This window comes from Ruditapes philippinarum, unplaced genomic scaffold, assembly GCF_026571515.1.
Source record: "Ruditapes philippinarum isolate M1 unplaced genomic scaffold, ASM2657151v2 ctg34_1_1_1_1, whole genome shotgun sequence".
Lineage (NCBI taxonomy): Eukaryota > Metazoa > Mollusca > Bivalvia > Venerida > Veneridae > Ruditapes > Ruditapes philippinarum.
The window spans coordinates 193,118-208,319 of NW_026863663.1; the positions used below are offsets into that span (position 1 = coordinate 193,118).

At 33.4% G+C, this 15,202-nt stretch overlaps 2 protein-coding genes across 2 annotated transcripts in view; one reads left to right on the forward strand and one right to left on the reverse strand.

Moving 5' to 3' along the window:
- Nucleotides 1-4,747: 4,747 nt before the first annotated feature.
- The window catches only part of LOC132722893 (X-linked retinitis pigmentosa GTPase regulator-like), a 63,545-nt gene continuing 53,090 nt past the window's right edge, over nt 4,748-15,202 (forward strand). Inside the window, exon 1 of the mRNA XM_060707481.1 lies at nt 4,748-5,206. The gene's annotated coding sequence lies outside the window, so the exon portion shown is untranslated. The remainder of the gene's footprint in view (nt 5,207-15,202) is intronic.
- On the reverse strand, nt 8,859-14,762 carry LOC132722895 (cAMP-regulated D2 protein-like). The gene is made up of 5 exons (XM_060707483.1): nt 14,420-14,762; nt 13,474-13,597; nt 12,551-12,740; nt 11,696-11,826; nt 8,859-11,136 (listed from the first exon to the last, which is right to left on the reverse strand). The coding sequence occupies exons 1-5, from the start codon at nt 14,581-14,583 to the stop codon at nt 10,147-10,149; spliced, it is 1,599 nt and encodes a 532-aa protein (XP_060563466.1). The 5' UTR covers nt 14,584-14,762; the 3' UTR covers nt 8,859-10,146.

Sequence of the window (15,202 nt, forward strand, 5' to 3'; positions counted from 1 at the left end):
CCGGTGCACTGTCCGGAAATTAGCAATAGGCGCTAAGTGTATTGCAGCAACATACTACGGTGTCTACATCATGCCATTTTCTATGTCGTTCCACATACTACGGTGTCCATATCATGCCATTTTCTATGTTGTACCACATACTACGGTGTCCATATCATGCCATTATCTATGTCGTACCACATTCTACGGTGTCCATATCATGACATTTTCTATGTCGTTCCACATTCTACGGTGTCAACATCATGCCATTTTCTATGTCGTTCCACATACTACGGTGTCCACATCATGCCATATTTTATGTCGTACCACATATACGGTGTCCACATCATGCCATTTTCTATGTCGTACCACATATACGCTGTCCATATCATTCCATTTTCCATGATGTACCACATACTTCGGTGTCCATATCATGACATTTTCTAGTTTGTACAACATACTACGATGTCCACATCATGCCATATTCTATGTCGTAACGCATACTACGATGTCCACACCATGCCATTTTCTATGTCGTACCACATATTTCGGTGTCCACATCATGCCATTTTCTATGTCGTACTACATACTTCGGTGTCCACATCATGCCATTTTCTATGTCGTACCACATACTAAGGTGTCGATATCATGTCTTTTTCTATGTCGTAACACATACTTAGGTGTCCATATCATGCCATTTTCTATGTCGTACCACATACTACGGTATCCATATCATGCCATTTTCTATGTCTTAACACATACTACGGTGTCCATATAATGCCATTTTCTACGTCGTAGATGTGATTTTATTTTTACCTTAAATGAGCTCCACTAAGGTTCAATTGTTTTATCACATAAAAATTGAAATTCTTTTATATGGATTAACTGTGACGCTAAAAATGGTGAAGTATGATAAAGAAAAATAAAAAAAAAATTTGATATACTCTAAATTAAATCTATATTCAGCGCGAAATTATCCCATTTGAGTAGGTCATTTTTCACAGTAAAAATAATTATTCTAGATAAAAAAAACTTAGTTATCGATTTATCTGCAATTTTACCCATGATGATGATGATGATTTAGGTCATGGACATATTTTCTTTCAAAAAATCATCACTGTCCTTCAATACATGATGATGATGACGATGATGATGATGATGATGATGTTGATAATGATGATGATGATTTAGACCATGTACATATTTTCTTTCAACAAATCATCACTGTCCTTCAATACATGATGATGATAATAATGATGATGAAGGTGGTGGTAATGATCATGATGATGAAGGTGGTGGTAATGATAATGATGATGAAGGTGGTGGTAATGATAATAATGATCATGATGATGAAGGTGATGTTAATGATAATAATGATCATGATGATGAAGGTGGTGGTAATGATAATAATGAAAATGATGATGAAGGTGGTGGTAATGATTATAATGATCATGATGATGAAGGTGATGGTAATGATTATAATGATCATGATGATGAAGGTGGTGGTAATGATAATAATGATGATGAAGGTGATGTTAATGATTATAATGAGCATGATGATGAAGGTGGTGGTAATGATAATAATGATCATGATGATGAAGGTGATGTTAATGATAATAATGATCATGATGATGAAAGTGGTGGTAATGATTATAATGATGATGAAGGTGTTGGTAATGATAATAATGATCATGATGATGAAGGTGATGGTAATGATAATAATGATCATGATGATGAAGGTGTTGGTAATGATCATGATGATGAAGGTGTTGGTAATGATAATAATGATCATGATGATGAAGGTGATGTTAATGATTATAATGATGATGAAGGTGATGGTAATGATTATAATGATCATGATGATGAAGGTGATGGTAATGATAATAATGATCATGATGATGAAGGTGGTGGTAATGATAATAATGATGATGAAGGTGTTGGTAATGATTATAATGAGCATGATGATGAAGGTGGTGGTAATGATAATAATGATCATGATGATGAAGGTGGTGGTAATGATTATAATGATCATGATGACGAAAGTGGTGGTAATGATTATAATGATCATGATGATGAATGTGATGTTAATGATAATAATGATCATGATGATGAAGGTGGTGGTAATGATAATAATGATCATGATGATGAAGGTGGTGGTAATGATAATAATGATCATGATGATGAAGGTGATGGTAATGATTATAATGATCATGATGATGAAGGTGGTGTTAATGATTATAATGATCATGATGATGAAGGTGATGTTAATGATAATAATGATCATGATGATGAAGGTGGTGGTAATGATCATGATGATGAAGGTGGTGATAATGATAATAATGATCATGATGATGAAGGTGGTGTTAATGATTATAATGATCATGATGATGAAGGTGATGTTAATGATAATAATGATCATGATGATGAAGGTGGTGGTAATGATCATGATGATGAAGGTGGTGATAATGATAATAATGATCATGATGATGAAGGTGGTGGTAATGATAATAATGATCATGATGATGAAGGTGATGTTAATGATTATAATGATCATGATGATGAAGGTGGTGGTAATGATAATAATGATCATGATGATGAAGGTGATGTTAATGATTATAATGATCATGATGATGAAGGTGGTGGTAATGATTATAATGATCATGATGATGAAGGTGGTGGTAATGATAATAATGATTATGATGATGAAGGTGGTGGTAATGATAATAATGATAATGATGATGAAGGTGATGGTAATGATAATAATGATCATGATGATGAAGGTGATGTTAATGATAATAATGATCATGATGATGAATGTGGTGGTAATGATAATAATGATCATGATGATGAAGGTAGTGGTAATGATAATAATGATCATGATGATGAAGGTGGTGTTAATGATAATAATGATCATGATGATGAAGGTGGTGTTAATGATAATAATGATCATGATGATGAAGGTGATGTTAATGATAATAATGATCAAGATGATGAATGTGGTGGTAATGATTATAATGATCATGATGATGAAGGTGTTGGTAGTGATAATAATGATCATGATGATGAAGGTGATGTTAATGATTATAATGATCAAGATGATGAATGTGGTGGTAATGATTATAATGATCATGATGATGAAGGTGTTGGTAGTGATAATAATGATCATGATGATGAAGGTGATGTTAATGATAATAATGATGATGAAGGTGGTGGTAATGATAATAATGATCATGATGATGAAGGTGATGGTAATGATAATAATGATCATGATGATGAAGGTGATGTTAATAATAATAATGATGATGAAGGTGGTGGTAATGATAATAATGATCATGATGATGAAGGTGTTGGTAATGATAATAATGATCATGATGATGAAAGTGGTGGTAATGATTATAATGATCATGATGATGAAGGTGGTGGTAATGATAATAATGATCATGATGATGAAGGTGATGTTAATGATAATAATGATCAAGATGATGAAGGTGGTGGTAATGATAATAATGATCATGATGATGAAGGTGGTGGTAATGATAATAATGATCATGATGATGAAGGTGGTGTTAATGATAATAATGATCATGATGATGAAGGTGGTGTTAATGATAATAATGATCATGATGATGAAGGTGATATTAATGATAATAATGATCAAGATGATGAATGTGATGTTAATGATAATAATGATCAAGATGATGAATGTGGTGGTAATGATTATAATGATCATGATGATGAAGGTGTTGGTAATGATAATAATGATCATGATGATGAAGGTGGTGTTAATGATAATAATGATCATGATGATGAAGGTGGTGTTAATTATAATAATGATCATGATGATGAAGGTGGTGGTGGTGGTATGATGTTGGTAATGATGTAATGATGGTAATAATGATGATGACGACGACGACAATGACGATGCTTATGTTGATGAAAGTGATGATAATGCAATAGTGATGTTAATGATGGTGATGATGAGGATAATACTACTACTTATAATAATAATGATGATGATGATGATGATGATGATGATGGTGGTGGTGGTGGTGATGATGATGATGATGATGATGATGATGATGATGATGATGATGATGATGATGATGATGATGATGATGATGATGGTGATGGTGGTGGTGGTGGTGGTGATGATGATGATGATGATGATGATGATGATGATGATGATGATGATGATGATGATGATGATGATCACGATCATGATCATGATCATGATGACAACGACGACGTTGCCGACGACGACGGTGATGATGGTTAAAACCGTGAAAAATATATTTAAGTTTAAAAAATATTATTGCCTTCAATACTTCAGTACGTTTACTGAAACTAATTTATACATTTTTTTTACACTTCGATACGCGTTTAGCATATTCATCTAAAAAGCAAATACAAAAATGTATATATCATAGCGTGGCAAATTGACCATGTTACGGTTTTAAAGAAATCCTTTTAATATTTTCTTATCATTATTAAGGGAAATATATCCTTAAAGGTTTTCCATTAGTATCAGTTTACTGAACGTATAGATTTTTGGAATTCAATAAAGCTTTTCATACAACTATGTATACTTTTTTGACATATTAACCTTTTAATCCGATTTGTCGGGTATTTAAATGCGACCTTTGTAGTTTTAAAGACTATACACAAGTCTTATCAGACCCGCTTAATTGTTAAATTAATGTTTAAGTTTTAACATGAATGTCCTTACGAATTTAAAGTTTTCCATAGTGGTGTGAAAAAAACTGATTGCATTTTGAATGAAACATTTGTGCAGATCTGAATGGGGCTTCGTAAAAAATGCAATCCTTTTATGGGTTTAAGATAAAAACTGTTTAAACCCGCTTTAATGCTTCGACTGAAAGATATATATTTAATATATTTGATAGTTGATACCGTATAAGAACGGGTAGCGTTTATTAAGTCAAAATATCGAGTGGGTTTTGGTAAAATATTTACATACAATTAGCGTTATCGGGGCAGTGGAAACATGTGATAAAAATCTATTTAACTCCTTAAGCAAATTTTAACTTTTATAAACATAATACCATTTGTATCGTGTTCGACATCTCTGGGAGGAAAGAATTTTGTTCAAGTAATTTGACTGCTCTTTGAATGGATTAATTAAAATATTGGCGCAGAGCTTAAAGAGATAGTAACAGCATGGTTTCATATCCGTAAACATGGACTTTACTGTTACGTCACATTAAACGTAAGTAATGCATGTATTTTATTTAATTATTTATATTTTTTGTAAAAGATTTTGTATATTACTTAAATAAGAATGCACTTAATTGACGGATGTGTGAAAATAATTACTCGATAATAAGGATCTACATTTGTTTCAAAGTCTTGAAAATCAGGAATAAATCACCAATTATTTCACTAAGACAAAGGGACTCTGTGGCCTAGCAGGCAAGGTCTCTTGCTTTAATCGAACCAGTTTCCCGTCACCGCTCTGGGTTTCGAACAACGCCAGAAAAGTTGAATTAACTAATTAAGAAGAACCTCTGCAATCATTTCACAAAATATCTGTTGTTCAGTTTTGTTATATTTTTTCTGGTCCTTCAGGACCCTGGATTCAAGCACAGTTAGTGATAAAGATTGAATATCGCTTAAGGCGGTGCTGGAGGGGGGGGGGGTGCGTGGGAAATATTGCCAATTTACATTATCTCAGGAACAGCCTCAGTCAAACCTAGTCTGCATTTTTTATATATAATTTTTTTTATTGATTACGAGGAATCTTATCTTCTCCAGATTTGTACATAGTTTTATCACACGTGACTTAGATAATGCACACTAGGGGCATCATAGGCATCCTTAATCTTCCTTACCTTGATAGGAAAGTTATAAATTCGCCATATTACATAACTATGGTATAGGTTTTATTTTTTAAAGAACGCTATAAAAAGATACTCCAAGGATACACCTTTAAAGTTTATATACAATCAATCACATGTCTGGAGGTTTTTTTTATCTTTTAGAACTTGATGCCAAATAAAAATTACAAAGAAATGTTTCGATATTCTGTTCCTGTGTTTACAGTAGGCTTCAAAATCAAACTGAAAGTCGAGCGATCACATTTTAGGAGCAAAACAGAGCAGATAATACATGTAATTGTTTCTCGATAAGAGCTTCTTTACTGCAATCACCCCACCCTATATCCCACTCCGTGTATGAGCTCTTAGTCACACAAAAACTGTCAAAGTCATTTGGAAATGCTTCTCATGATAAATATATAACAATTTCCAACTAGCGAAACCAAAAACACATATATGTTCCAATAATTTGCCTTGCATCTGTTTTCGAACTATTGTTGTGATTAAATGTAATAATATTTAACAACAGAACAGTTTCTAGAATTTTGCTTTTGTCCATGAACGTTGTGTTGTTAAAGTAATAGTCACTCAACAGAAACGTTGTAAAATAACTTTTCTGTAAATATATACCTACAAATATTTCTTGAGTTGATATTATTTCTGATTGTGCTTAGCTGTATATTCTTATCGTTTTCATATTTTTAACTCGACAAATTTTGGAGAAAACAGAAGTATGGGTCTGCCAAATAACTTGTTCCTAAATTTGTCACCTTCATTTTCACTAGTTATGCGAACAGTAAAAATGTAAATGCATCAACAAGAACAACAGCAAAAAAAGAGTCCCGCCTTGGCTTGGATTCGAACTCGGGACCATGCACATGTATCTCTTGATCACTTAGCTGAGGAAGGTAAGCTGTGCACTCAACCGAATGATAAACTTTCATATAGCGTCTCACGTGATTTGTCATATGTAATAAACTAATTCAAATAATTGTCTTCGACAAGTACAATACAATTTTGTACCTGAAAGTAGGTACTTTTTATTTTATATTATACCTCATATAAGGCAATTGCACTTTTTATTACATATTATACTACATACTTTACTATATATCAGCTACTTAATTTTTTTTTATAACTAGGTGCACAAACAGAAAATATTTTACAAGAGTACCTAATACTGCTTCCTTTATTATTCTTTTTATCAATTTCTACATAAACATAACACCATTGTTAAAGGCACATTAAGCCTGAGAAATGAATATATTTTTTATCACGAGCAAGCATGTGTCTTATAATGTTTAAACAATTTAGAGCATGTGAGATGCTTATCGCTTAAAGAAAATAGCTCTGAAAATGAAACTGTTCGTTTGTCATTAATGTAGAAAAATGTTATTAAAGTGGTTATTTTGACTTCCTAACACAATTCTAAATCATTATAACTGCACTTATTGACAAAAGGAGATGCAAATGAAGGCCAAACTGTATCTGGACACCAAATATAAATTCCAGAAGCAAAATAAAAAAAATTAGAATAAAAAAGTAAGAATAGCATTTTACAATAGCATTTTTTTCTTTGCTCATTCGCCTTTACATAATGCGTCACCGTTAACATATTTATTTAAGCTCGATTGCGAAACAAGTTCTTGCAACTTATATTAATCAATTGAGTTCGCTTCCTGTAACCATACATTTAAGGTTCGGTGGGGATGCCCTCGACCCCTTCAGACCTATTACGGGGGAAAAAATGGGGTAACGTGTCATACGAAGAAACATGGTTGGGGCTCGAACCCATGATCCTTGGGTTGCGAGGCAGACACCTTAGCCACTAGGCCAGAGCTGGCCTATTTAAGCCGAATACCCTATGACGACTATACCACTTTCAAATAGTCAAACTTAAAAGAAAATACGTGTATATCTATAATTTAAGAAATATAAGAATGTTCCCAATAGAGTTCAAAACTGTTTGCAAGTTTCATACAATATATGACTCTTACTAAAACTATTTTGCTATAATTACTATTTTATGTTCCTCTTTCTTCATTTTTTCATTATTTTGGCATCGTCCAAGTAGTACAATGTAGTTATTTCTGCGAAGAATATGAACCTTGAACTAGGGAAAACGCTTTATTATACGAGTATATATTTGCTCATATGAACATTTTTTTTCATTTTATGTAAAAATTATCATGAATATGAAAGGCCCACTATGGCCCCCAAAATGCATTTATTTTAATTACTCAAAAACTTTTATAAGTTTTGGTGCGCTGTTAGAATTTAAAAACAGTTACTCATTGGTTAATAACATGCTACTTTTGCTTCTTGACAAACAGTATAGTTTAAGTGATTTAGTATTGTGTACGGAAGTCAAAAGTCTACTTGGTTTACATGATTTTGCTACTTTTATGACAAATACTTCCACATTCAGAGCTACTTTCTTGAAGTGATAAGCATCCAACATGCTCTAAAACCATTATTCAAACCTCTTAAAACTCAAGTTTGCCTAATATAAAGACGACAACATTTACTCGTTTTCTTAGGCATTTTGTGCCTTTAAGAAACGAACACAAAGCAATACTTCGCGTTATTTAATGCCTAGAAGAGGGTCATTGTATTAGCATTGAAAATACTTATATAGAGAAATATAAAGCCGCGAATATTTATGTTTATTTTTTTTACGGTGATAAATCAAGATATCGAATTTTACCAGATCAATAATCTAAAAGTATCCTTTTTCATTTTGTTATGTTGAAACCTTAAAGGCCAATTGCTACAATTTTAACAAAAGGTAACCTGATAAGCAAAATTGATTAACTGTTTAAACGTATTATATACGATCGCAACCATCAAATTAAAACACATTAAACCGCCATTGAAATTTTGTTAGATTTATGTATTAAAATGTTTATCTTATCTTAAAAAATAGATCGATCTGAAGAATTCGATAAACGCGGCGTTTATTTTTGTACTATTATGTATATTTTGTGTACTTAATTTTTTTTTAAAGGCCCCCGTCGAAGGTTTGATACATATAAACATTATATAAACTATATAAACTATATAATCTTAAGGCATTTTTAACAGCTCTTGAGGTTGCCAGTGGTTGATACTGATTTTGATAAGTTGTTTTTCTATAGTCTTAACAGCTTTGCACTTATATACGTCACTACATTAAATATTGAACTTCCGACACATGTTTTAAACTATTTGAGGATATGTAAATATTAGCTGGATTTAGGCCTGAAAGGTTTTGTACCATATTAAGGTGATCATTGACTTCTTGAGAACGAAACTGTTTCAGTTTTTTTAAAAACTCTCGGGTCACTGTTATAATAGAATTAGAATGGACACCCTTTATAAAAAGAATTAAATTTGACACCATTGACCTGTCTAAACTTAAAGCTTTCAATAAAATCTAATATCAGCAAGGACTTAATTCAGTGGTATAAAAAATAATTAATTATAAATTCAATTAGATGAAGTTAGAATTTCAAAATTAACCTTTTATCAAATTATGTTGTTATACCCCAAACCATTCCTTGGGACTCTGCAGACGTTATTACACGGAAAAACGTGCGCTAACCCTATATACATGTATATGAAATCCAAGGGTCTAAGTTTTTATTTATTTATAAATACGTCAAAAACCGGAAACACTAATATCAAAAATAATTCACCGAATAGATATCTCATAAAAACTAGAATTCGATTAGCAAGACACCCCATATTTCACATATCAAATTCAATGTGCTTTTATATAAAATTAATAAGTTTACGTGCCTTATTACATCATGACAAAGCAACTGCAAACACCTTTGTTGGATAATGTAAATATTGACACTGATTTGAATTTTAAATCAGCAGACGGAATACAGCCGCCAAACGCAGCAAATCAAACTTTTGCCTCGCTTTGAATATCAGCCTCGCTTTGAATTGATCAGGCTGCAAATAATTAATTAGACGCGGTCATGCAAGGAATTCTTAATGAGGTAAAATGCAGTTTCTTTAAAATATGACCATACGATCCTTTCCATAATTAATGTATCAATTTGCCCCGAACGGCAGATTTTACCTCGTTTCTTTTATTTTCCTTGGTAATATATTTGAGTGGCTGTCCAAAACTTAAGTATTTTATGAAATCACAATATTCAAACGTTTACGTTCAACACATTGATTGACTGAAATGTACGAGGTGAATATATCATTAATATGTTCCCTGAAATTTATTATATTTCTTTGGATCCAGAGAAGAGCGACGATTAATATCACACAACAATTTTCTTTTCTATTAAATTAATTCTTTATGTGATTTATAGAAGCTGGTGTCGTTTGCCTATTTTTCGTAATCCACTGTATCCCAAAAATCGCAGAAGTCATCGCGATAGTTTTCTATAAGCTCGTCCTTTGGTGTTATAAAGTGCATTGTCGCGTTCTTAGAATTTTCATATTCATACGCGGGCCATTTAATATCTGGAACGCTCCTACCATTATTCGGATTACCCGTATGTGCAAAATTTGTCCAGTATGACATCATCTCACGTGACATATTAATCTCGTTTTCGGTAACGTTTCTTCCGAGAAAATTACCAAACAAGTACGGTAGCTCTGCTGCATGGCACACGTGCTTTTCGCAAAAGGAATGGTCCGAGGTTGGACTCGGATAGTCTGATGCGTGCTCAAAAACGAATCTGTATGTTTCCATATTGTGCTTAACTCTAAGTCGACTGACATTCCTGTTGGAACATGTGAAGAGGTAATCAGTGGCCACCTGACTCAATGTGTCACGCAAATCTTTTTCTCCACTCGGAAGTGGATACTCCTTGTTTATTTGAAAGAAATGGGAGGGCTTAAATATGCCTAGCGCCGCCTCGTACAAAACTGGCGGCAATGACGTGTTCAAAAACCCGTGAATAAACATTCTACCTTCATCTTTCAACGTTCCGAGAATTGTGGGTACATTTCGCACTTTATTTTGGCGGAGCGCGTCCATTGGCTGAAGGGGGTTTTCTTCCTCGTCGATGATTGGTCCAATCGGTTCAAAATAGTTTATGACTTTAAGAGACGTTGGTGCAAGCATTGATTTTTCCTGTGCTTCGTCAATTTCTTCGGCAGATTTCGATCTTAGGCATTTCACATCGCCAATAAAGCATCCAGCGAGGAGATATATTGCGTTTGCAACACCAAGGGCCTGTAGTTTTGTACGGTATGGTATACCAAATGGGGCACTTTGTACAGCTGCGCTATGAAAGAGCCCGATCGACTTTGGAGAAACCATGTGAATGAAGACAGATTGTGCACCCGCACTTTCACCAAACAGCATTACCTACAAAACAGTATCAACATGTTTAGTTTTTATTGTACATATATATTAATATTTACAACTTTCTAATTTAAAATTTTAAAATTCCCTACTTTGGATAATGCCAGTTCATTATTTATCTATAACCGTACAGACAATGCAATGCCTTTTTTACTGCTGTCTGTTTGTAAGGGACTTTTCTTCTTTCTGTTGATCTTTGAAGATTGTCAAGATTAAAATTTAAAAGAATAAAAGATTGTGCAGTAGGGGCAGTTTGTAATCTTGTCACACTTGATGGTTATGCAAGCTGGCGATAATAATCATGGTCCTAGCATCATAGGGGTTAATATACTGTAAAACCCAGATATTTTCGCGAGGCAAACCTTCGCGAAATCAATAGTTTGTACTTACTACCGAGGTGATAAATTCTCGAATTTCTGCTTTCTCTTCATATGGTAGATACTAAGCGAGCATTTAATTCTTCGAAACCTTAAATTCACGAAATTACTCAATGACAAGTGAATATTGCGATGTTAATTTCATAGGTTTCTTACACATATTTTGTTCCTCACAAATTACTTACTTTTCCCGGATCGCCTCCGAAATTCTGTATGTTCTCTCTGACCCAGTTTAAAGCCAGCCTCTGATCCTGCAACCCATAATTCCCATGACTGTCCGCTTTACGCTCACCCGTGTACAAAAACCCCAGAAGTCCTACGGCGTCAAAAAGAGTTGTGATCCAATAGGCATGTTTTATTTAATAAATGTCAACACAGACCTTGCGAAAGAGCGCATTTTGAAGGGGTCTTCTTTCATCAGTATAATATATGTATGTTTTGAATTAACTTTACGACATTTCATTCACGTTAATGCATACTCATTAATGCTTATTAAACAAGGTTTAAATCCTTATCGCTGAGTTCAAGTGATATGTTACGGTCGTGACCTGATTGCGATTAAGACCGTCTTAAGATAGTTGGTTCCGTATGCAACGAATTGAAGGTTCAATTTAACGTTTTTACTTCAAAGGGAGGTAATTCAATATTTCATATTTTTAGCATTGAGGGCATCTTATATGCGTACGTACCTTATTATTTCTTTAAATCTAAGCTTGCTAGGGGCATCTGATTTTATTTCAAAGGGAGATAGTTCAGTATTTCATATCTTATGCATTGATATTAAATGTTGTGGGCATCTCATATGCGTAGGTAAATTATTAACTTCTTAACTCTTAGCCTGCTAGGGGCATCTGATTCAACCCATGCGACCAGTGCAGACCAATATCAGCCGGCACGTCTGTGCCGTGTGGTTATGGTCTGCACTGGTCGCTATTCAGTCAGTATGTTATAATTTTTTCTTAAAAAACGATCGACGATTTTGTCTAGATGGACAAGTTCATTTAAGATATTTAGCGTGTCACAGGTTTAATGAAGCCTACCTATTCTGTAAGCAACAGTAACAAGAACAACCTCGCCGTGATTAGCTATATTATTCCCGTCGTAGACGTCTGCCGCCGGATAGCCCCATTTAAACGCCCCGCCATGTAGAAATACCATAACCGGGTATTTCATTGAATTCTGGGCGTTAAGTGGCGTCCACACATTTAAATATAGACAGTCCTCCGAAGTCTATGAAAAGAAACGTATTTTATATAAATGTATATTATAAAAACAACATTGGATTGGCTTTTATTAAAGATTCCCGTTTTTTTCAGTTTAAGTCAATAACGCTGATTTTCTTTTAAAAGATCTTTTCAATCAGATGACAATTATCGATATATATAATAAACATTTTTCTTTCTATTTATTTGCAAACCATTACGCGGTGGATTTAAAGCCAGTGCATTTGTATTGATTAAAACATAGGCCTTTTGTATGTTGAATGACTTTTAAACGCTTATGTTAAGTTATCAGTTATTCACACTTTAAATATTATGTTTGCTATTTATTAATAATTTATTAGTCGAATAAAGATTATTCATTATTGATCAGTCGAATAATACCTAAAAATACGGATTATCAACTACTTATATGTCAAATTATGCTATTAATTAATTATTCATAAGTCAAATAATGCTTGCCAGTAAAGAACAAATATGAAAAGTGTACAGGACGTTAGCTTAACCTCGATATGTTCTCTCAGAATGCGTTAGTTCGAATCCAAAAATCGACAAATAAATTAAATTGACAGGTTGTTAAGAACTATGATAGTCCTAAAAATTCTCTCGTACCTAAATTTATGAACATTTTTGCGAGGGTTCGGAATTTCCACAAAGGGCTAGTTTGGGTGCTACATTAAAAGCATTTTACAAAATTTTATGAAAAAAAAAAAGATAAATAATCAGGATAATTGTAAAATTACTTCTGTTGGGCAGCCGCTGTCTGGCAGGTACTTGGTGCAGAATTTCTGTGGACAGCCTGGGGCTCGAACCGTTGCATTATAAACATTTGGGGACCAAGATTCCGGTGATTCCGGGGACCTCCATCTGAAGAAAAAACAACAGATTTATACTAGAAATCTTTACAAATTATCTCCCTTTAGAAAATTATATAACCCTTACAAATTATCTCCCTTTAGCAAATTATACAACTCTTACAAGTCATCTCCCTTTAACAAAATTCAAATACCAGCAGTTCTCCTTTTTTAAATAGAATGAAATACTTAACAAAGCATATTGTACAATATTGAAAATGAAATACTTTAAAAAGCATATTGTGAAATATTGGAAATATTATATTAAATGTTATCAATTGATTGCATTTAATATCTGTTTTTTTTTTATTAAAGTATGGTTTAAACTTAATAATTCTGCAAACAAAGTTTATGCAATTATGGATAACCAAGTACAATTTCATGACTAGATCTTTTTATATAATTTCTCTACGAGATTAAGCAAATTTTCATAGATAAGTTAAGCAAATATTGTGGTTATCATTTTCATACATGCAGAGACACAAAAGGGAATGATGGGCCGATTGCTCTGCTGCCTCTGAAAATTTGGAGGGTTCGAGTCCTTATTGAGCCGCAGCCATGTTTCCTTAAATCTGACAATTGGATAATGGAGCGGTTCAATTACACTTCAAGCTTTCCAATCGCACCCTTCCGGCCCTTTCCGCCAAACTTTGGATAAGTTATTATAAATAATAGCCAAGATGTTCCGATTGCAAGCTTTCTTCACAGTTGACATAAAATAATCATGTTAAAACTTACCGGGTATCATAGAGTATCGTAATGATGTAATCATACCTATGTGAATAAAGTTGTTTGCTTTGATTTGATATAAGGTTTATAAACAAATAATATTTACCTAAGATCACCGACAGGTGGTTTCGCAAACGGTATCCCTAAAAACTGCAAAGCTTTGTCCGTCTTAGTCCCCAGCACATCTCCGTACTTTGTACTTACTATAACATTACCATAAGTTAAGTTAATAAAAAATACGCAAAGCAGGAAAATAGGAAAACTATCCATTGTGAGAACAAATGTACTTATGAGTAAACTCGGTGAAAGTCTGAAATAACAATGACCTATTTTATTTCAATGATAAGCCATGGTGGAAAATGTAACATCTGAATTCTTGAGACATGAGTGTATTTGTTTAATAATTTTACGACAATAACTACTTTCAATCCATATAAAGTCCGAGGTTATTATGAATATTAGCCGAGATGTTCCGATTGAATTTATACGTCAGTGCGGCGGTTTTGTTTTGGCGCCAAATAAACAGGAAATGTGTCAAACTCTCAAGAGAGGTGCCTTCACTATAGCTTTGACAATCTAATACCTTCCATATTTCAAAAAAAAAACATGGTGGGGGTTGCAATAAAATGTATATCGACACTCATACATCCTTTATTGTGACCTTTCCTTCAAAGCTGATAATAACCTGCAATACAGCAAGCGAAACACACTCCGAATCAGTGGTGTTCCTGACTTCGAAACTAGTAAGGAGCCCGACGCCATATCGAAAGATATTTTGAAGTATGAACCCACTGATCTCAAAGTTGTCGAAATAGCACAGGCACTAAATGTTGAAGTGTCGCTTGAAGATATTGATAGGTCTCATCGTATAGGAGTTGTCAATCCCAAC